General features: G+C 39.2%; 1 protein-coding gene across 6 annotated transcripts in view; it reads left to right on the top strand.

Annotated features, from left to right (window-relative positions):
• diaph2 (diaphanous-related formin 2) overlaps positions 1 to 24,589 on the top strand; it is a 462,271-nt gene that overhangs the window by 167,682 nt on the left and 270,000 nt on the right. For all 6 annotated transcript variants that reach the window (XM_042493107.1, XM_042493105.1, XM_042493108.1 and 3 more), the window contains 2 exons: positions 1,702 to 2,079; positions 9,363 to 9,477. In XM_042493107.1, the coding sequence (XP_042349041.1) occupies positions 1,702 to 2,079; positions 9,363 to 9,477 (493 nt within the window). The remainder of the gene's footprint in view (positions 1 to 1,701; positions 2,080 to 9,362; positions 9,478 to 24,589) is intronic.

Genomic DNA, 24,589 nt, shown 5'->3' with positions numbered 1-24,589 from the left:
GCCTGCCATTGTGAGGAGTCGTGATGACAACTTGATGGGAAAGCAACATTCTTATCTTTTGTAAATTAGAACTGAGGTTGATCATAGGTTTTTCTCCAACATTTGCTTCATATTTACAGACATATCGACAAAGATTAATGACAACAATAGGGGTTCTTTTGCCTTTTTACAATTATCCATAAAAAGCATACATTTTGTTCAAATAACTTTCTAGTATACCTGTTTTAGCTGGTTGTGTTAAAGGATATGCTATGCATGCAGAGGGCGGGGAATGCTGTTATTTTCAACATTCTCTGCCTTCTGCCTGTATTTTTATTTTTTCTTCCACTTTCTGTGCTTATGTCACGTTTATGGCTGAGTTCCCCCTCAGAGCTTAAGGCTCGAGGCCTTAAGAAATCATAGTGACCATTTGCCAGACTGTAAGCAGCAGGCATCCAAGACACATAGTGCTGAAAAAACACAAATATAGCGAGGCAAAACACTAAACAAAAGTGAATCTGTGGCTGGCTTGTAGTTTCATTTTTGCTAGAAAGTATGTTTACAAACAGCAACTGATAATCCTGCAAAGTACACCTCTTAAGATCTGTGGTGTAAATAGGAATTGTCACTTCAATGGGCAGTACAAAACTGTGGCAAATCTTGCATTTCATAACCATATGATTGATAATTATAATTTATCTGCTAATTTTGATGATTTCAGAACAGTTTTTGCAATGTGTTTGACAAAATTGTACATTTGTGACACCAGCTGGGAAATATTGTAGCAGAATGAAAAAAAAAAACAGTTCCAAAATATAATTGAGTAACTTCATTAATTTGATTTTAAGGCTGACATGATGTAAGCATTACATGATAACTGTGTCATAAGCTGCGTAAGTCATGGACAAGAATATTCTTTACACAACTATTATTTAATTACGACAACTACAACATATCCTCACACTCACACTGCATTTAGAGTTGCTTTAGGGCGTCATTGTTTTTTTCTTTTTTTTCTACAGTCCCTAAGAGTTTTCTGTTTTGTATATATTTGTAGTGTATTTTATTTTTGACCCTAAAGTTTAATTGGTCTAAAATACACATAATTGCCTTCCACAGGCTGAACCCAAGTATCAGGAGAAGAAGAGTCTTATAAAAAATTTGATGCCAATTTTATCTCTAGAGATCTGTATATATTGAAAAGAAAAAAAAATTGCTCCCTACTTTTCCTGCTAAAAGGACTCATAGCAAAGTCAACTTGGCAGCGCTTGGCAAACATCCACACTGGTTAGTAATGCGATCATCATCTCTTTGGTTGGTGATGTCGTGAAAACAGCAGAGGCCATGACCTCCTTTTGTGGTCTGAACTTCGAAGCAGCACTTGCACAGAACTTAGTAATCATTGACACTAAGACAACATGACACCACTGCAGTGAGCGGGTTCACTCTAATTGACACACACACACACACACACACACACACACACACACACAGCTCACTGCACACAGTAGAAACTCCTTGAAAGTTACTAGATAGTAAGGATAGATACTAAAGTTGTGCATTATTTTTCACAGCACAAAACCGCCTCTTTACCAGCACAAAACAAAAAAATGCCTTTTTGCTTTTTCCTATTAGTGACATCAGATTGAGGTTTAGATTAAACCAAAGGGAGCCTCGCAGGATCTCAAGGCTATCTTTAACATTTCCACCTTGTATTTGCAGATTGCGGCGGGTCCAGCTGCGCCCGGAGCACCACCTCCACCACCATTACCAGGAGGCGCAGCAGTTCCACCTCCTCCTCCACCACCTCCTCCACCACCTCCACCTGGTGGTGGTCCTCCCCCTCCACCACCTCCTCCTCCTCTTCCCGGCCACGCTGGCATTCCTCCACCACCCCCACCACCTCCTCCCCCAGGTGGAGGACCTCCACCTCCCCCGCCACCCCCTGGTTGTGGGCCTCCGCCTCCTCCGCCTTTCTTTGGTGGCCCTGGTGGTCCTCCTCCACCTCCTGCGTTGCCTGTCATCAAGCTGCCTTATGGACTGGAACCCAAGAAGACGTACAAGCCTGAAACCGTGATGAAGAGGGTGAACTGGACCAAGGTATGTCCACCTGAGCTCTGATTCACTGCAACATATTTACTCATGTTCACTGATGAAATTGTTGATTTGTGACTGAACGGGAAATAATATTCCACTGTTGACAGGAAATATGCAGTCTTTTCACCACCACACTGCAAACATTTCGCACTAGCTTTAGAGGATACTTGAAATAACCCTACACAATAAGATAATGCAAAGTTGAAGATCTAAACTAAAAGGAGTTATCTATTCAAATGCACTCAAGCAATGCAATCTAGTCAAACAACCATTCAGCCAAAGGCCACACTATTCTACACTCAGCACCCATTTCAAAGGATTCAACAGTAAACAATTTTCATTGCTCAAATGTCCTTGGATTTGCACAGTCTTAGCATAATTGAATGAGGACTGGGCTGTGTAACGTTCCATCACATTTGAATACAATTTCAATAGGACATTCTCTCGCGTGTGGGCTCTTTTTGCCATAGATAATTTATCCATTGCCTCAGGAGTTCTTAGCATTAATTTAATGGTTTTTTGCTGATGCTTGTGTGACCTTGCGTCTTTGTCTTCAATTACTGACAACCACCAAAACATCAGACTAGTTCTTTTGACATCATGTTAGTGCTGCACATTATATTTAATGGTTTTAGTGGAATCAGGCTCTTTATTAGAAAGACATTTTGAATGTGATTTGTCAATGTGTTGAAGGCCATTGTAGTTATTGCTTCATGTTTGTAATGTTTTTTCCCCCTAAAAAACAAGTGAACAAATAGCGAATATTGTGATTTCCATGATACATTATTTATTTCAAAAGCAGGCCACCAAATGACTGACATAAATGAGAGAAAGAAATGTGGAAATGCAAGTCAACGCTGACTTTTGCACTGCAAGCAGCATGTTACAGGTTGAATTGCTGTCACCTCATGGACTCTTTAAATACCATGTATGCAAATGCTTCTCTCTGTGTGGGAGTTTGTGTTTGAGAAGATAAAATTATTAATAGTGTCATGCGGCTGTAAGAAATAGCAAACCTTTTGTGTGAACAATAACAAAATAACAATCCTGTTTTTTTCCTAATACCAGGTGGGGCTGTTGGTGCCTTAATATTCTGAATATTATTGGTGATTTTCTTGTGCAGTATTTCTGTGGTTTTGCACGTATGATTTGTGTGCATGCAGTGATGTGCCAATGCCCATTGTCTGGGAAGTGCACAGAGGTTAATGTGCAAGTGCACTGACCTTGCCTCCGCAGGAATTGTAGTCTGGGGATGCAAATGAAATTCATAACCACCTGAGGAAAAACAATCTGTGTCTCTTGTGTCGATTAAGTGGGACAAGAGTCGTGTGTCTTCTCTATGTGCAGCAGATGGAAGTATGGGAGTGCCAGGAGCAACTATGATTTGGTTATATAAAGAAGGAAGGGAAAAATAGATATTTTTATGCCTCTGTGGTAGTGACAGCCGTGGCCAGAGGCGTTACACTTAAGGTTGTATGTCGTCCGGCCTTCTGTCCATCCATCCGTCCCGTTGTTGTGAATGTGATATCTTAAGAAAACTTTGAGAGAGTTTCATCAAATTTAGGACAGATGTCAACTTGAACTCAAGGATGAACTGATCATGAACTGTTTGTGGTGGTCAAAAGTCAAAGTTACTGTGACCGCACATCCATCCCATTCTCATAAATGCGATACCTCTGGATGGCCTGGAGGGAATTCATTGCATCTGACACTAACCTTCAATTGATTAGGATTTTGAGGTCAATGGTCAAGATCACTGTGACTTGCATCAGTCTCATTCTTGTGATCACCGTATCTCAAGAACACCTTGAGGGAATTTCCTCAAATCTGGCACAAACGTCCACTTGGACTCAACTGACTGGAATTTGGTGGTCAAAGGTCAAAAGTCAAGGTCACTGCAAGCTTACAAAACATGTTAGTGCCATCTTAAATGGCACTATGTTAAAAATGCATGTGAACCATCTGGATTTTAAAAATTATAACTGCATTTCAGCAACACATATATTTAAAGTTTATTGCCATGGTTACATATGAGCCCAGACTAGACTGTATAAATAATGAACGTAGCTACTGTAACGTCACCTGCTTGTTTCTGGACTACCATCACCATCTTGTTTTTTTGGAGCCAGAAGAAGTTAATCAGACAAAAGGTTGGAGGTGTGAAAGAGTGAGTGGTGGATCTGTGTGGATCTGACTGGAAGCTGAGGACACTACTGGCAGACAGCCTGTCACTTAAGCCACCCTGCCCTAAATGAGCATGACTTTGGGCCTTGATAAAATGCAAACGGGTGAGTTACAAAACAATTCACCCCCTGTACCATTGTCATAAATGTTAAAAGCAGCTGTAAAGGTGTTTATTTCTGCTGTAAATGTTGGTATTTTAACATGGCGGTCTATGGAGATTTACTTGAGCCAGCCTCGAGTGGCCATTCAGTGAATTGCAATTTTTGGCACTTTTACGCTGGCTTCATTTTTCAGTCTTGAAGTTTGCTGCTTGGTCTGGACAGACATGGCTTTAAAGTGGAATCTTAACTTAGCTGGCAGAGTTATGCAGTTATGCAGAGTTAACGACAAGGCAGTAATTCTGGTTCTCAAATATATCTTCTCTCTCCACTACCTCTTACATGTTAGTGAAGAGTATGAATCACACAACTCTGTTAGGAGAAAAAGAGGACTTTTATATTATTGTGGAAAAAAGGCTGTAATTACTGGGAAATGGAGTTTCAGAGGAAGCTATGTGAGCATCTGGCAGTTCATGACTTGTTGCATCATCTGTGCACAGTTGATGACTGCTTACATACTTATAAACATACCATCTAGCAAACATACATGCTTACATACCGGAGCTAAAGTCACATTCACATTCAGTGGGGATGGCTTTTAAATAAGAAAATGTAGACATATTTTGACATTTTCAATTACAGTACAAGTCCTCCAGTCAAGCAAAGGATGTGGTGGCAGTGAATTTTTAGTCAGAAGCAGTAGTACGAGGCACTCGCATGGGAAAAGACCAGCTCAGGCACACATTGGGAAATGTCAGCTTTGTTTAAGTGCTGAATGCATTTTAAATCAGCTTGGGTTATTTTTTTTCCCTGTGTGTACCTCCATATCAGTGTGATTCCCACAGAAAGTTATTAGTGTAGATTAAGAACAGGACTGTCTAAATGCCAAAATAAACAGCATATTCACAATTTAGTTCTAAATGCCTTTCCAGCCATTTAATTTTGAATTTCACAAACAAAAATAATGATAATTTTAAAAGCATTCCCCATGAGAACATAAAGTGTATATGATCTTACAGTGCTAATTAGGGATATCTGTAAACATATGGGAATGGCAGAACAAAAGTCAGTCTTCTGTGACCGAGAGAAAGTTGAATTAAAAAAAATGAACAGTTGTATTTCTCTGTTAAATAAGGAAAATAGATGTGAGAATATTACTTTTCTTATCATTTTATGGCTTTCTAGTATGTATTTATTTGATTGAAAAGCGCTGCATACCTATGCTGTCATATGCTGAATAACCCGATAAAATTTCAGGAAGCCATAAGGGTATGAGATATTACATACTGCCCAAGCTCACATGACCTCAGCTGATATCACAACGTACTGTCTGATCAAGCTGTTAACTTCAGAATAGCAGCTGTCAACAGATGTGCAGATATTCAGTACAGCAGCACTCCCTCTAGTGTGATATTGCTTTATCAGATTATGAATACAAAAAATAATAACTTTCTCCGACAACATAAAACCTAAAATTCCTCCAGGGCCACTTAGTCAAGAAAAACACTTCTCAGCAACTTTTAGATTTAGCTTATTGCAGTTATTTGTATTTGGCAGTATGGCTCTGTTTTGGGGACCCCCCTGCCCTTCCACGTGCTTAGGTGGAAAACATAAAACAGGAACAGCACACATTCCTGAGGCAGGGAGAGCAGCAGCGCAGCACCAAATAAAAGAAAAGAATAAAACCCCCACAGAGCAGGCATCAATGACACAACGTCATAGATCAAGTCAGAACGGCACAAGGAGGAGGTAGGTAGGAGCAGGTCGCAAAAGCGGCATGCAGAGGAAACAGGGAAGAGCAGGCGGGCTAGAGCAACTTAAATAAGGCGGCGCAAGTGAGTTAGCGAATCAGATGGCCATCAGCTGCTGAGGCTTGCATGATATCAGCTGATATCAACAGTAGCAACGCTTGACACCGTGGCCTGGCTGAACTAACACTATGCTCAATTTATGCATGTGAATACATCTAGATTTTTTGTGGTCATAAATGCATTTGAAATTGTATGACAAATCTTTCAGTTTATAGTTTCTCAGTGACTTTAGTGCCTTATCCATCTTAAATGAAGGACCTCACTTAAGAGGAAGATGGTCTGTGACTACCAGGCGTGTTAAGTTGTTTTGTGCCATTTTCTCAACTAAATTCACAAAGTAGGAGTGCTCAGAAAAGTTGTAATTTCTAAAAGCATTAAAATGACTACGGTTGTTTCAGGTTATTTTGTTGTATTTATGTGCACTTTTTCAGTCACTACACTTTTTTGGTTCAATATTTGTTTTATTTTGTCTTAGTGCTACTTATTTTGTCAAAGGGAAAAACATCAGTTCTGTTTCTTCAGGTACTGAGGATGTATCTATCTAACACATTTTTAAGAGTGAAATATTGATTTTTTTTTTCCCTTTATTGTGTTTGGATTGCATAGAAAAAGACATGCTCCCACATTTGAAACATTCAAGGGGCTGATAATCTCTTTTTTTTTTCTTTTAATAATTTAAAGTTTGAGTTTAATAGTGTGGCAAAATATCATGCAAAGTCATTCATTCCAGGGTCTCTATGGTGTGATAGAACGGTAAAGAATGAAACAGATTAAGACTTGCATCATGCAATGCCCATACACATGCAATATGGTTAATCTTTTCCCTTATAAAGCTAAAATTTGGAATGTATTTTTTAGAATGTATTTCGGTTCACAGTAATACAGCAATATACATTAGACACTTTCAAGCAGCAAAAAACGATTATCAAAGTGAGCGTTAATGGATGATGATGATGATGATGATGATGAAGCTAGTGGTGTAGATCAGAAATAGTTGATGTAGTGAAAAAGATATTGATGATGTACTATTTTCAAATAATTCTTAAACCAGCATGCTCTGTGGCTACTGTTGCTAAAGAGAAATCCCATTAATGATCCGATATAGCAGTATCATGAAAGCAGTAACTCTGACATCAGTATCTTGGAAGATTACAAGATCAGAGGCAGGACCACGCTGAGGGGTGGTCTCAGTAACGTGTTGAATCAAGTCAAAAGAGGATGAGACACATTGGGTCCCACGGGGTGTCTGAAATGGCCGAGTTCATGGATGAAATCTTTTTCGCCTGTGAAGCCTCAATGTCGATAAAACTTGTCAACGAAGAGTCTTTTTCTTCTGTTGTTCATCAGAGAGTCTGCAGATATCCTCCTCGAGGCTACTAATGTCTCTGTTTGCCCTCGGGAGCAACAGGGAGTTTTTTGCACTTCATTTTTTTGTTGGCTTGTGCAATGATCCTGCGTCCTTCTTAGAAGGCGATCAATCAGTCACTCAAGTGGGAGAACACAACTGATATGAGCATGATGGTAACAGGATTTGTCGGTAATTCAGGCAAGGAGATCCTGGATTAACCTGCAGTAATGGTTCACTAAGTAGCCTCATTGCTAACAACAACTGTCTTGCCACCAGCTTGTTTAGAGTTTTACAAGGTTTATGTCATATGTTGAATGTGAAAAACACCTCTGTAAATTGTGGGGCTGTCAGTAAGGATTATTTTAATTGTCAATTTATCTGTCAATTATCTTCTCAATAAGTCCATCAGTTGTTTGATCTGCCGAATGCCAAGAAATTGTGAAAAATGTTCAACGGCGTTTCCCAAAACCCAAAATGACATCCTTGAATGTTATGTCTCATTCACAATTCAAATATTTTCACTTTGCTGTCTAAGAGGAGTAAAGAAACTATTGAGAAGCTGGAATCAGAGAAAAAATCTTTAAAAACTATCCAGACCGATTAATCAGTCTTTACATTAGTCAATTAGTCAGTGATTATTTTAATAGCAGACAACTAAACGATTAGCAGCTCTTATACATTGTATTATATATGTATGTCTATATATGTGTGTGTGTGTGTGTGTGTGTGTGTGTGTGTGTGTGTGAGTGAGTGTGTGTGTATAACATTATTGAATTTTTTACTACACCACAATTTGCTGTTTGGCCACTTCCTCTGAATTAGGCCATCAGACACGACACAGAACACTTTCTAGGACTTTGAGTGGGATGTATGAGAGCAAATATCTGCACAGAGGCACTTTGTTATCTACCTCGACACTCGACACCAACACCAGCTCATGTTCAAAACTTCATAAGCCTCCCATTAAATCACCTTTTGTTGCCTTTGTGGATCTCGGCACTTACACTTACCACCGTTTCTATATGGCCTTGGGAATGATTGCCCAGCATCAGCTGGAACTCTCAGTCAGCGTTGCATGAGTGTTGTGCTCTTACACCTCACTCTGTGTGTAATTACTGCAGGTTTTGAGGAGGTTAACGGCAGCAGGGCAACAGGCCAACTGAACGTCCAGGCTCTAGATAAGAGCTCTCACCATAGCACTTAACACAATGTACAGCAGATGTAGTGCAGTGTCACACACATTATTAGCTGGTAATAACAGCAACATGTCAGATGGGTTTGTTTATGCCTGTATCTCAGTGTACACTCCTACTCCCCTGTCTACCGAGCAGTGTGGAGAGAATTAAAGATGAGGGGTGTGAAAGCATCCCTGTGGCCTGCTATCACCTCCGTGTGTGTAGGTGCTTGGTTGCTTCTTAGAAGCTTTGCAGTTTCAGGGGAGTCTAAGTTGAAGAAGTGTACAAACAGGGTTTGTGAAGTTTTTTTAACTGCACACTGAAAATCACATATTTCGTTCACCTTACGAAAGGTCAACAAGAGCTCTGATGTGAACTGTTAAGTCAGGCTCTATCCTCACATCATCATTTAGACGTGGTCCATATTCACGCAGTTTGTCATCACATGAAAGACCGTCTTTAACCCGACAGCCTCATCTTTTGCTGTCTCTGTTTGTTATGTTTGCTGCTCAGATGCTAAGGATGAACACAGAAGGACGTGTGTGCGTCCACATAGAAAAAAAAAAGCACACACAAACCCCATCTCCAGTGAGAAGAACTTTTTGAGTGGCAGGTTGGCGGAATGGCGGTCTCTGATTGTGGTGATAATGGAATCCTTGTGTCATTGCAGATAGTGCCTCAGGAAATGGCAGAGAATTGCTTCTGGATCAAAGTCAAAGAAGAGAAGTTTGAGAGTCCTGACCTATTTGCTCAGCTCTCCCTCTGCTTCTCCTCGCAGAGCAAAGGTAAGGAGGCGTCATCACTCTTCAACCCTTCCTTAATTAATCTACACACACATGCTTCATTTAGCCTCTCAGGCAATAGACGCCAAGCCACTTTCATCTTGTGACACTTCAGGACGCCGTTTTTTCTCACTGAAATGTTAATTACCTTAAAACCAAGCACTTTTCTCTCTGCATTTGAACACCATCTATATATGCTCTCAAGTCAAATGTCTGTGCCAATTAGGGATACCACGCTTTTGCTGCAGTGTTTTTATGTGTTTGTGTCTTTGAGAAATGCAATGTGGCTGCACATTGCTCCTTGTACCCTTTAAGTAGTTTCAGATCAGTGTTTTTCTGTGTGCTCGTGGGTGTGCACAAGCTTGAACTTGCACGTATATGTGTGAACCGAGAGCAGTTATGCTTGTTTTGCTTCTTGCCTTTTTCCAGTCCAGTAGGCCAATCCTCCATCAGGGCAGACGGGAGGCTTTTGTGAAGGAGGCTCTGGGAGTTTTCTTGTCCCGGCCAGTTTGTTTCTCAGATACACAACCAGGCTACCTAACTCGCTGATGAATAACACAAGCAGTACAGAGCAAGTTTGTTTTCTGTATGGAAAAGAGTGTGTGAAGGCACTTGATGTATTCCTCCCATGACAATTTGAGTGTTTTCCACTTCTTTGACAGTGTGTGTGTATGTGTGGAGTACACCCCTCTAATTCTAGCAGCAGTGGGAGGGGAGAAGTCAGAGCCCTGTCAAGCGCAGAACAGTCAAATCTGAGCTCTGTCAGGGTGTGTGGACATAACTATACAGAATCCTCCAACTTTTCCCATATTCCCACCGTCTGTTTGGACACCAGTCAGCCCGCCAGCAGCTTCTTGCTCCGTCTTTCTCAAAACCTCCAGGCCTACAAACTAGACTCGACTCTTTTTCTGTTCTGTGAAATAAATAGCAATTTTGCCTCAGCTGCTGCAAGGTGATTTGCCGGCATAATACAGATGGAAGGAGAGTGTGGGTAGAAAAGAACAGTTGTTGCAAGGCTTAATGAAGTGGCAGGGATAGGCCTCTCGTCTTTCACCAGACGATATCTGCCAGACATTGTGTATTCCAACAAATGCTCAGTGACGTTTCTGAAGTAATCAGACCTTTTTGACACCTTTGCAACACCTATTTAATTATTTTAATCTTCAACTGTGTTCTTTTATTAGATTTTTACATTTTTATTGAGGGGGATAAATTTAATATTTAGTGAAAGTAAATCAGCAATATGTTTGCCGAGCACAGCTGCCATAAAATACATTTTCAGATAGGTTCTTAAAGTGAAATATAATTCACCATTTGGAGTTTCGCAGACACACAGCTTTAATTTAGCTTTAAATGTCCTTTTAAATTCTTTATTAAATTCACTTTCTCACCCACTGGGGGTTTAAAAAAAACGCACTATAGATAGTCCATGTTCCCGCTGGCAGGGTAGGAATTCATGATCCAGCATTTCCCCTGGGAGTTACCTTTGCTGGATCCCTATCAATTACCCCTGCAGCGACTTCACTGAATCAGCTCTTTTCCCTCTATTGTTGAAAGAGAACATGATTTGCTCATGAATGAAAAATGCTGTTTAATGTTTGATATCTACCAAACCACCACCCCCCTTTCGTCAGGGAAGTTGAAAGTCAATGAGAGGAGCTTTGATGTAGATGGTATTGCAAAAAAGGTGCTAGATGGGATCTTCCTAAAATGAGATAGTAGTTCATTTGTTTTTCTCTTTCCTCTATTTCATGATTCATGCAGTATAGTCTTTCAGACGCATGCCATCTGAGGATATATAACAATAAGTGTGCTTGAACATTACACATTTTGTCAAAAAAGATCCCCGCCTTATTTCCGCTTTGAATCTGACCTATTTGGGTAGTGAGTTTTCCTTAATCTTAAGTTCAAGTTGGTTAACTGGTGTTGGTTGTACTTTAAAGCAGTGTCCAAGGATCAGGTGGAGAGATGGAGGCTTGCAAGATTAATTCCCAAGGTCTTGTACTCTTATTGTAACCTCTCATTGTAAACACTGGCTATAAATCCTTTGTGCTGATTTGACAAACAAGTCACTGGCGAAAACCAACTTCATTTGTCCGAGATATTGCCCCCTATTTTTGTTAGTACTGCATCCACATACACACTTTTTACACACATACACATTTTTTTTTCTATGCTTCTTTGTGGTACTTCCATCTTTGCCACATCTTAGACATGGATATTTATAAGTAACGCACACTTCGGGGGACTAGTGTATCGTGAAAGATGAGGCAAGCAGGTGTAAATGCCTTCCCTGCAGAGCTGCCCTCAGAAAATGGTGCAAAAAGGCGTCTGTTAACTCCGCGTTTCTTGGGATTCTTGCTTGTTACTTGTATTGTTGAAGAACAACACTTTGGCAGTAAAAGAAAAAAAAAAGAATCACTTTAACAACCCCCAATTTTCAGATGCTTATTGTGCTCAGAGGCCTCTAAAACAACTGAGAATGCAAGACTGTCATCTCCCCTGCTGCTTTTATGAGTCTCACTGTTTAATGAGTTTTTCCAAGAAAAGGAGATGATAATCAAGAGGGATTTCAAGCTCAGCTTCAGTCTTGTAAAAGTGGCTTTTTTATTTGATTTTTTTTTCTTTGTCATTTATTATGTGGTGGTTCTTTGGCTTGATTGAAATTCAAAACATATGTCACTTATTAGGTCTGAAAGCTATTGACATGTCAGTGATTAAGTCACACACACAATATTAACTTGTATCTCTTTTTGGGATGGCTCGGGCAGCCACAATTTTTTTAACAGAGTAACCAATTTAACCCTGCCATTAGTGTTGTTGTGATACTGGAATTACTAACTTTGATACAGTGCCTTGAAAAATATTGTAATTTGATACCATTTCTAATACCACAGAGCAAAATTGACATTAAGTACAAACAGAGCAAAACTTTTATAAAAAGATAAATATAACAACAATGTAAAATGAACACAGCATTTCTTTGTATGGTTTGCAGAGAGCAGAGAACAGGAGTTAACAATGGTTAAAACTTTTGTACATTTCTGAAAACAATAGTCTTGCAGCAGTGCACATGTTAAAGAGCCTTTTGAGGTAGTCACACATTCAAAATGTCGTGCATATAATAAATATATCAAAATTGTGCTGCAACAGCCTTGATGTGAATGAGATGAAGTGATGAGAAGACAATAGGCTTTGGTGGTATTCGTAGTGCGAAACTTGACAGAAACAAATAAAACTCACCAAAACTGTCTTGGTTTGTCTTGTTAGTCATTTAGTTGGTCAGTCCTTCCGACTATCTGTGTAAAAAATGTTTCTCCGCCTATATTTTTGAAAGTGTTGAAAATTATATACCGTCAGTATTTGTAAATACTGATGTACCGAAATACCACCCGAGCCTAGTAGACAATGCTGTTAGCAAATGACATGAGGCAGAACTATGAGGGGTGCCACAGCAGTGTGTGTGTGTGTGTGTGTGTGTGTGTGTGTGTGTGTGCGTGCGTGCGTGCGTGCGTGCGTGCGTGCGTGCGTGCGTGCGTGCTCTTTACCTCGCTGTTGGAAAGGAGAGAGCATGAGAAAGTCGTATCGATAGTATGGAAAAAAAGCATTGCAGCCATTTGAAGTATTCAGAATCAATATGTTTCAAAACATCAACATTAGCAACTGGACGTTCTATTTAAATAGCAAAATAAAAGACTTTGAACATGTCCATTACAACCCAAAATGTCTGTTGCATTAAACACTGCCCAAGTACATGTACAAAATACATTTTTTATTTACAAGTTATTTATTTACAAATATAAAGTAATCATGTTGCTTGTTTACCTATAAAGTCACAGTGATTAAAGCGTCCAGTTTTAGCTCATGAAACCCCCACTGCAGTAAAAGAGACAATGAAGCCTTTTTTAAATTCAGAGAGCAACTCTGTGATAGATCTTGTTTTTGAGCTGCTAACATGGCTCTGTAGTTTATATACATGAACATTAATCCTGTTTAAAATTTTGAATATTTTCTATAACACATATAATACATAACACACGCATTCTGTATTCATTTGAAAAAAAGTCTCAGCCTTCTCCTGAGAGTTGAAATGTATTACACTTAAAGTTACATGTCAGTCACTGATGTCGAGGCAGGTATTTCACCTTTGGCACAAACAAGTGCTTTGTAATTGGAAAATTGTGACCACCCAGCATCGAGCAGAACAATTTGTTATCGAAGACACACATCTTTATTTACGTTTGCTCACCACCCCTCCTTTTCACGTCTATTGAACTTGTGTATGAAACATTAAATAGACCCTGTAGATCAACCTGGCCACATCATACAATTATTTAATTTCCCATTAAAGCAGGTCCTTCCCCTTTTGCTTTCTTTCTCTTGTCCTTTTCCCCCTTTTCTGCCTTTGCTTGGCTGTATCGGCTTTTCTTTCTTTCCCTTCACCCTCTTTTCCATTGACTTGGCTCTCTCTCTTTTTTTTATTTTACCCTCATCTCTCCTCAGTTCGCTTTATCAATCAGTGGGTTGTGCCTTTTGTATGGCTCTTGGGATCAAATCAGATTCACTTCGGGATTGAATGTGTGTAGCCATGGCCTGCTGCATTTGAAAGGCAATTCATTCAGCTGGAACTTTGCAGTTCAATTTGAAACAAGATTGATGTTGGCAAACTTCACACCCCCTTTCTTCCAAAATGTTTCCTCCATTGCACGCACCAATTGCTGACGGACAAAGGGCATATGCCACTTTGTAATGGTGATGTCTGGGCTTTTCAGCAGAAACAACACAATAAAAGAAGGGAGGCTACTCAACAACAACTGAGTATACTGTAATATTGCAGCATACAATATGGCAATATTTTGTAAATAATAAACAGTAGTGATAATTATGTTACAGTAAGGTAGATAATTTTATTTAGGCGTTGCAGTCACGCTGTAAACATGAACATGTGTACATGTTAGTGTTGTATAACCCAGTAAATTTAAACACTTTATGGCTTTACAGTCTGTGACACTCATACTTCTGCAGAGAGAGACAGAGGCCTAATGAAGATGTATGTATGTGCATCCTCAAGGAGGAATCAGAGGTCTTAGTCCACCCTACTAAGCAGGGTTGTTGGGACTTTTTTCCCAGCATGCCTCTGTGTTAATGATGGCATGATGGCAGCTCATGAACATGCTTAGCCAAGTGCTTGTGGGGAATAAAGCCAGAGGGGACTTGGAAAAGTGTTAGACCAAATAGCACCTTTGGAAATGAGTGTGAAACTTAATTGAGGGAACTGGAGAAGTGTCTCTATTTTTCTGCACTATGCTGATCTCTGTACATACTGTAGACATACTGTGTACACACAGAATTTTATGTTTTTAATTAGGGTCGACGGATTATCGGCCTGACCGATCATCAGGGGCAATATTTGGCATTTTTAAGGTCATCTGTACTGGCATTTTATTTTAATGATCGCCAATGAAAACGTGTGTGTATTACACTCAAACAGCACCAGGGAGGGAAATCTACAATAAAGGAACTTTTAGCTAGGGAGCTATTTTTCTTCATTCATTTTTATTTAAATTTTCACTAAACTTTATAAAAAATTTTAAAAAAGTTGCAGGAAATGTGCTGTATATGAAGCTGAAAGTTTTGATTAAACCTTTGCTGAAGGCACTTTAATAGTAAACAGGTTTTGTGTTGGAGTTTGTTATATTCCAAATTCTAAATTTCTACAAAAAGATTTTCATTTTTATTGTAAATGCATATCACTTCCAAATCGCAGTTATCAGTCTCATTTAGTGCTAATAATTAGTATTGGTATCAACCCCGAAAAACCAATATCAATATCAATATTTATAACTGCAATGTCTGCATTTTAAACTTTTATCTTTACTTATAGGTATACATATTTTTTTACGAGCAAATTCTACATTTTCCTGCTAGTATTGTCAAGGTAACAAACCCATTTTTCCTTATTTTATTAAAATTCTGCGTGTTACAAAGCTCTGTATACATGTTTCTTTATTCCAGTCAATCTTTACTTGGTGTACATACTAGCTTTTATTTTTATTCCACAATGTTAACATATGTTTCCAATGCCAGTAAAGCTTTTGTGCTATTGAAATTAAAAATGGAAAAAGATTCATCAAGAAATTATGTAAATAGTGAATATCAAGCAGGGCTGCATGATATGGAGAAAAAAAAATCATATTGTGAATGTTTTTTCAATCGTTTTTGCGATTGCAATATGAATATGATCATTTTTTAATTTTAATTTCACAGAGAAAATATAAAAGGTTTTGCTGTGATCTGTACCAAACGAACATGTTCCTTTAAGTTTGGAATGTAATTTGTAGGCCGGGGCATCTCTGATGCACCACATTTTACAGCTTCTGAGATTTGGATATTGCACTTGGCCATATTTTGAATTTGATCATATTTCGATTAATTGTGCAGCACTAATATCAAGAGAGTTCTCCGCCATGAACATGTTAATCAGATTTTTGCATATCACGTTTCAGTGATGTATCAAAATTAATTACGGTATGGCACTTTTTAAATGTATCTGTTAACATGTTTTGTTATTTTTTAACAGGTTTTATTTTATTTTGGTACCACACCTGTTCATAAAAAAAAAAATAAAAAAAAAAAAAATTCAAAAATCCTCAAACTTGTATTGTGCCTGTAAAGGTCAGCCCTGGAAAGGTAACTTCAGTATAAAGTCTATGGCTGCAGTCACCCACCCCCTCATCACTTGGGATTTGATCAAATCCCTCTGGAGTTCTCCTCACTCCGACACCCATTTTCCTTTACCTCTGTCCCTACAACTCTAGCCCCCACGCACACACTTCCTCTCCCCACTGAGCCAATGTGGTGCACACACCAGTAGATTCTCAATCCTTGCTACAAAGCCCCAGCAGCAGGGCGGTAATGACCCTGCCACGACGGCAGTAATGATGGAATCAGTGGGGGGTTTAGCTGGCTCTCTGACTCTCCCTAATAAGTCCCCTAATAACTCTGTTAACATCAGGGCTGACCTGGCCACCAGATCAAACACACTCACGCATGGTCGGCCACCTCACATGACACTCGGCAACCTCTCAGTCAGGAAAGAAAACGGTTGCTGACCAGCACACTGTGTGCTCGGGCCCTAAAGAGTTTGTTCAGTACAAGTCTATGATACAACTTTTGGCTCACAGAGCGCAGTTACAACAATAAGTGCCACTCAGAATATTTTAATCCTGTTAAGCTGCATTTATTCTCTAACAATATGTCTTGTTGATGGAAACCTCTGAAAAGCTCGTTAAAAAAAAAATATCCCAAGACTACTGTTGGAGCTCTGCCTTCTCAATGTAATAAAAGCTTTTGTCTAATGAGTTTAAGCTCAACTCAAGACACTGCAGCCCACTGTGGAATAGTCTGCCTTGTATTAATAGCCTGTGTACGACGATAAGCTTTTGATATGTTCTATGTGTTGAAGTGAGGCTCGATGGTTTGCCGTGTTTCCCTGGAGAACAGCACTGTTTATTACTGATTCTATTAGTTGAGAGGAGGGAGCATCCGCCGAACCAGCTTCCTCTGCATTTTTTCCCGGGCTTTTCTTCTCCTGACATGGCTCCTTTTCTCTCCTCTTATCTCGTTTTTCCTCTGCCTGCTCCTAAAATCATCTCTTTGGACATGACGGTGTCCATCTGGAGTCAGGGCCAGCCTCGTAAAAAAAAAAAACAAAAAAAAAAACACACCCACACTCTCTCTCCTTCTCTCGCCCAGGCTCATTGTTTAACAGCTGCAGTCTCCCACAAACCCAATCACAATTGGCAGTCATTTTGTAAACTGTCATCAGCGTCTGGGAGTGGAGAGATGCTTCCTTGGTGAATTGTTTTGATGACCCAAGACCTTTTCTCACACCAGTAAATCATGCGCTTTGGATTAAATGTCCATTATTACTTGAAGCAAACCAAAGAGGATATTATCCCATTTTGGAAAAGAAAGGCCTCAAATGGCACTGTTTTCCTCATTTTAGAAGATAGGGCATTAATTGCTGGCACAGGCAGGAGACATTTGTCTCAATAAAACACAAAACACCCTGATGTTCATTTCTCTCTGTTCGGGGCAGCCAGCCCACTGTGAATATCTCAGGGTCAGCCCTTTTCCTTGCTCATCCCTGCACGTTTTTAATATATCACATATGAATGGAAATTAGGCCCTTAAATATTAATGACAAGTAATTGGTTTATTGTAGGAGACTATATTATGTGCGTGTGCATCTGTGTCTGTGAGGGGGGGGGCGAGCGAGTGAGAGAGATTTCCTCTCATTCCTACTTCATATTGCCTTGCTGTGATGTCCCACTGATTTTAATCTTCTCTACTCAGATGAGAGCCATTCTGGCTATCACAGTGCACTTTAACTTTAGCCCTCTGAATATTAGCTTTCTTTGATACCTGCCGCTTACAGCCTCCCAAGTCTACACCCTGCTAACTTTTATGTGCCTTCAGGTACACTGCAATGTTCATCAAAATCTGTCTCTTCAAAAATAAATATCCCCTGTGCATCTAAATATTTTATTTCTTTTCCTCCTCGCTACATAACCTCAGCTTACACGTTTGGGATATGTCAATCTTTCTGTGTTGTCTTTTTAATCCAATTCTCCACTGGCCTTCAAAGAATATATTTGTTTCTCAGTTTGTCTTATCAACAATGTATTTGAGGAATCCCATTTCTTTAACCTTTAGTATTTTAGTTGTGCTGCTTTTGCACAAGCATTTGCTGCATCTTCATCTTTCTGGAACTGTTCTGTCAACAATACTTAGACAACCCATATACCTCGGTCCACATGTGCTTACATACTGAATACTGATAAGTCTGGGACAAGGACACGAAGACACAAAAGTCTGGGACGAGACTCAAACAGAAGCACTGTGAGTACTCGAGAGAAGTTCCATGTTTCTGAACTTCATCCTGAATTTATTAGTCAAAAAAACATAATTCATTTTGATAGGTAAATGTTAAACCCACATTTATTTTGGGGTCCTGCGTATTGTGTTTGTGCTTTCACATCGAGACTTATGGTATCTTGACCATGTTCTCTCACCATTTCCATTACATGGCATTTATCAGGATTACCATATTTGTTGTATAATGCATAATAACAACCATCCTCCCCCCTCTACCCCAGGAAATGTTAACCTGTTACGAAGTCTAGGTAGCGTTTTAAAAAAATTACAATACCAGCACCCTTAAAGCGATACTGATATCAATAAATTAATTAATTTGATACCTTTTTTGCACTTAATCTGATGTATAATTTAAACGATTTACATAATAAATAAAGCATTTGATTGCTAAAACGCCACCAGATGCCACAGGTGTGTAGTACAGCTTTACTTTTGACTGTTTTGTTGGCATCTTGACACCAAACTCCATCAAATACACTGTGCTCCACTTTATCACAGCACAGACTGAGTAGGTTGTGAGTCAATCACACGTTGCATTTAAAGACAATTGGGATAAATTGGCTGCGAGAAAAAACATATAAATAGTCATTTGTTAAGATCTGTTTCCAAAAAAGATTGAATGCAGCTATGGTTTGACTTGAGAAGGTTAGATACTACTCTGTGCTGAGTTATTTCAGAGAATACCTTACCGATACCCAACCTCACTTGTAACATTGTAATGTCAGTCTAATACAGGGTTCCCCCAGATCCTTAAAACGTCTAAAAATGCATTGAATTCATTTATCTAAAAATGTGGCCTTTATTAGTCTAAAAGTGTCTTTAATCAGAATTGCAAATACTAAGACATGTGAAGTAGGATTATATTAGTCCTTTTTTTTTATGTTGCATCTTAAAATCTCAAAATAATTGGTAACATCTATTCTTTAAAATAATTTACCGAATGCCTCTCGCATTAGTGTCATGCAGGTTAGGATAATACAGTTACCACACCCAATCAAGTGACAAAAATGGTAAATCAACTTGATAGTGTATTATAATTTCATTCATTCTTTTCCTTGTGTTATACTCTGGAAAGTGTTTTTTTTTCCCCCACAATGTTTGAAGTACATCTCCTAACTTTTTAACCTGACCAAAAATGTCATGTTCGATGTTAAAATAAACATTTGGGCAAAATTGTCCTAATTGTAAGTAATTTTTTCGACTTAAATGTCAGTTATTGTAAAATTGGTCTAAAATCTAATTCAGGACGGCTTTAAAAAGTCTCAAATCTAACTTGCCTAATGCTGTAGGAACCCTGTAATATATTCAAGTGATATTTGGTTTTGAAACAGAAGGATGTGTTCAGTTTGTGCGTGCTTTATGAGCTGTGTATATTTGAGAGAGTCTCCTCCTGTAGTGAGTATTTAGCATACGATGCGTGCCTGCCTAATTGAGTGATATGATGCTTATTAACAATGGGACTTGAGTTTAAAAAGAGGACAATGTCAGTGCTGTCACTGGAGCTTTTCACATGGAAAAGCCCCAGTGGAGCTTCATTAACTCACCCCCATGATCCCAGACAGCAGAGTATGGAGTGCATATCTAATCCAGCTCAGAAGTATGAGTACAAGAGCAGTGGTTTTATGGGGAATACTTGATGTGTGATGGTTCACTGTTCACTGTGTGGATGTACTGCTGTACACAATTGGCCATTTTTTGAGTTATGCATGCGAGGAATGGGAAGTCTATGAAAGTTTGTAGTGCCGTGTTGCTTTTATTTCTGTTTCAAAGGACTCCTTTTCCAAAGGCACAGATTTGTCAATAATCATCAAAAGAAATGAACATATTTTTCTACTGCTCTGATTTCTTAATACATTTCAAGTGGCAGAGAGTTTCACTGACACTTAACATTCAACTTTTACAGCTTTGTTTTCACTCTTCTTACCAGGTATTAATTTCAGGGGCGGATAGCTTTCTTCTACTTAAGCAATGGTTGGTATTTTTTTTTCTCGGATAGGACTGTAGACACACTTTGTTTTTCAAGCTGTTACAACTCAACCACCCGCTGTATTTCATAATCTCCTCTCAAATGAGATCGAACACAAACTCTGTCGGCCACGCAGTTAACAGAATTCATCAGTTGTAATTGCAAATGTTCTACAAGTATCTCAATTTTACACTTGTTGTCTAACTCCGACCTCTCCAAATGTGCTTTCTTTGGATCCGGCTCCATGTTGACTCAAGATTTCCATACAGATAAAAAAAAGTGCACAGAAGCCACATCTTTTCACTGGCAAACACAATGCCTGACAGTGCCCAGTATCCCGCAGAGTTTGTTACATGGCATTAAGTTTAATTTGTCTTTGGTGGAATTGGTTTGTGACTACAAGTGGGCCAGGGGGTGACACTCCACAGCCAATCTGGCTGCAAAGGGACAGACAGGAGACGGAGGAATGCTGGGGGGGGGGCAACCGTGATGTCACATGCAGGATGGGTAAACAATCAGAGTCCTGCGTGTTCAAGATGGTGCCTCCTTGAATATAAACAATCATGACTTCTCATGCCAGAGCAAAGTAAATTACTGCACAGACAGAAAAGGTTGAGATGAGGGAAGGGAGAGTAAGGTCGACAGAGCAGCCTGATAACAGACTGAGCCACCATCACGAGAAACGGGGAAAATAAAAACACACAAAAAACAAAAACCCTATGGCATTTGAGGGAAATTGTTAAAGCTTTGTTCACTTGTATATAAAACATTGTGACTTATGTAAGTCTGTAAACCTGCTTTTTTAGATTTTGATTTATTGCTTTTTTGCATAATATGCACAGAGATGAAACATGGCAGTCAAAAGCATAGTATACTAAAAGACTACAGTGATTATGGGACGGCTAACATAGTAATGTGTTTATCTGGCCTCTTTTATTATTTGGTTGTCCTAAATATTTCATTAATTGAGAAACTCCAGTTTTCACCACAAGTATAAAGACCATTTTGGCCTATTTTGGGTCTTTGTTCATTAATACTATTAAATTTATACCTGCAAAATTATGCTGTCCATTAAATATTGCAGTAATCAACATGGTCAGTCAATCTTTTTAAATTGTAAGTGAAACAGCAGCAGTTTACAGATTGGAGGGAATAGAAAGTAGACAAGTCTGATGACCAATAAATAAAGAGAATATTTTTAAAAACAAAAGTGCTGTACATATAGAAACTTAAATCAAAGAATTAAGTCCAAGAATGTAAAATAAAATTAATGTCCACAAAAGATGTGTGAAAATCCAGAAAAGAAATATTTCAACTTGTCTCTTCCCTGAGCACCACTTCTGCATGGAAGGCACATAAACTGTCCATTGCACTTTTCTCCATTTCCCCTCAGGATGCACATAGTGGTACAGCTAGCCTTTGCTTTTTGCCTTTTACTTATTTTTCCTTTCTTGTGCTGACTTCCTCATCCTCCCACCCTTTCCTTTTCAATGCACTTCACCATCTTTTCCTCCCTGTCATCTTCCTTGAACTTAAAGTCAGTATCTTGCCCTCTGTTTTTCCTCTTTTGTCTTGCCACAGTATCCACAGCATACATATATTACATCTGTCTGTATTTTTGTTTTATTTATTCATTTTTCGAAAAGTAAAGAAATTAAGTTTTTCTTCACTTATAGCTACACCATCCTGAATTCTTCCTTTCTTAAATAAGAAGGGAAAGCAAAAAATAACTTTTCAAATGAATCCACTCATCTAACGAGCGTGTATGGTTATTTTTTTAACTCGCTTTATTTAAATTTTCCATATGTGATACTACCTTTTGTCTGTCCTCTTGAAGCCTCCTGTGAAGAAGATGAATGGTAAAATAATCATTTAAAATTTGACGTGTTAAATCGAGGGAGAACAAAGCATACAGGTACCATTTCGTGCAGGAGAAATTTTAGATAAATCACATGGCTGTGTGTTATTTATTGTTGCAGTGCAGGAGCCTTGAAGGGGAAGCCTTTCTCTGAATTGCAGCATTTGCAGATTGTTTCCCTCTTTGTCCTATGTTTTATTAAACACACAGTATACTATTGAAACACTGCAGAAAAAAAAAAATCCAAAGCTGCGCTGTGATAAATGTGCAGAGGATGGAACAAGTCTGGTGTAAGCGTGAGCCATTATTTTAATGTTGTTTTTGGCTTGTTGTTTGCCTTTGGTCCGATCTTTTACCATATAAACAAACAGAAAAAATTCCTAAACTCTGAGGATGCCAGGGCCTGCTGTGAAGCCACCCTCCTTAGCCATGTTAAGCTTTAGGTCTTTCGGCAGTGTTGCACTGTTATTGCACTTTTTGCTCCACCCACACAACCAAGAAAATGGGAACTACATCAGTAAGACTTCAGGGTAGAGGCAGGGTCATGGGAATTTTACATGTGCTTTCACTGTATGCATAAGCACACCAAAGCCAGCTGTAATGCTCCACCGAATCAAGCACATTTCCCTGAAACATTCACTCAGCTGACATTAAAATAATCCACAGTCGGCAGGCAGACCGCTGAATGCTGTATTCCGGCAGGTGTTTCATCATCACCACATTCTGGCCAGACCTTTGACCCCCGTTGCTCATCGGTAGATGAGGGCCGACAGATGTCATGTCCGTGGATAAATGTTTCGCTGCATAGAAAGTACAGGTCCAGCCGTGGTTGGAGACTGTTAAGTAGGGAAGCCGGTGGTTTTAAAGACCAGACAGATTACTTTGACTGTGTGGATTTGCATTAAGGTGTTTCTGCTCTCCTGGCCTTTCTTTTCACCTTTCCAACTCCCTCCTATTCCATCTCTGGCTGAGGTAAAGCAGCTTATTAACCTTTCTTAGGCCACAGGCATCCCCAGGATGGAAAGACACCACAGACATACTTTGTAAGACAAATTAACCTTAGAGGATTGATACGCCTTGATTTTAATTTTAATCACACTAAGCAGCGAAACACATTGGATATTTAATGTCTGATGTGAATGTGAAGAACACATTACACTTTTTTTATTAAAGTTCAGCCGTACTGAAATGGAGATTTCAGCTGAAAGTATGTGACTGTTTCCCACCTTGTGGATATGATGTAAATCCACATTTTTTGGATGGATCACATCTTGTAACTAGGATTTTTATTTTTATGTTAAATGTACTGTTATAAATGAGTGTTTGTTGTAGCTGTTGTCAGTATTTTTTTTAACACTTTAGATTGCTCTTACATCATTATGATACGTCTCTCCTGTGCCCCCTAAAATCAGTGACCCCTCTTACTAGCCATTTCACAGATGGATTTAAAGAATATTACAGTGTTGCATAGCATCAGCCATTTCATTATGTTTTAGCAATCAGAACAGAACTGACTTTGCAGTGATACATGCATTCACCGTCATCTTCACTGTGGCATATTGCCAGGTACTTTGGAGGTACTCGCCTCTCTCACCAGTTACCTGTCCTAATTGATCTGAGGCAATTTCTCCAAACCAAATGTTATAGCGTGCATCTCTTACAAATCTGCTACAGCAGTGCCTGTAATGTACTGTCTATAATTGGTTGTGTCAAACTCCCACCCTGCGATGCAATTAGAGGTCCCGCAGTGAGGGTGAAAGCGAGGAAAAGATCAGTGCATTAGGGTCACCTTGTAGCCCATTACTCTGCCCCTGACACTGGCGGTCCGCCCTCCAGGAGGGTGCTTTCACGGCAAAAAACAAGCTCACAATACTCTCCTTTTGTACTCCCCAAAGAAGTTCACCCCTTTAGAATGTAGTCGCTCTATTAAAAAGGTGTTAGTAGTGTTTTTTTTGTTATGGATAAATAGGTGAAAAGGCTCCTTCTACACCAACCAGCATATTTACATTGTTGTTATCAGCTATTAAAATAGCTGTGTTATGTGGTGACGTACTTTATATGAGCTGACTTTGTCATCAGGAGGTCGAGGGAATTGTGGATGGTGTGAGATCAGTGTTTAATGGCTGCCGAGCTGACGACCACTATTCGTGACCAAACAACATTGGTTGTTTATAGATATCTAGGAGTTTACAGTGGCATATCTGTGGCTTTTTTTTTTTTTAACCAATTGTCACTTCATTTCTGCCCTCAAACATGGGGTTTTTTTAGACTCCAAACTGCATTTTCTGTTATGTTTCTGCCCTCAAACATGAGTATTTGTAGCCACCTGTCGCTGCGGCATTTTCAGCGGC

This window comes from Plectropomus leopardus, chromosome 9 (assembly GCF_008729295.1).
Source record: "Plectropomus leopardus isolate mb chromosome 9, YSFRI_Pleo_2.0, whole genome shotgun sequence".
Taxonomy (NCBI): domain Eukaryota; kingdom Metazoa; phylum Chordata; class Actinopteri; order Perciformes; family Serranidae; genus Plectropomus; species Plectropomus leopardus.
The sequence above is the reverse complement of the archived record's forward strand: the minus strand, read 5'-3'. Positions and strand labels throughout refer to the sequence as shown.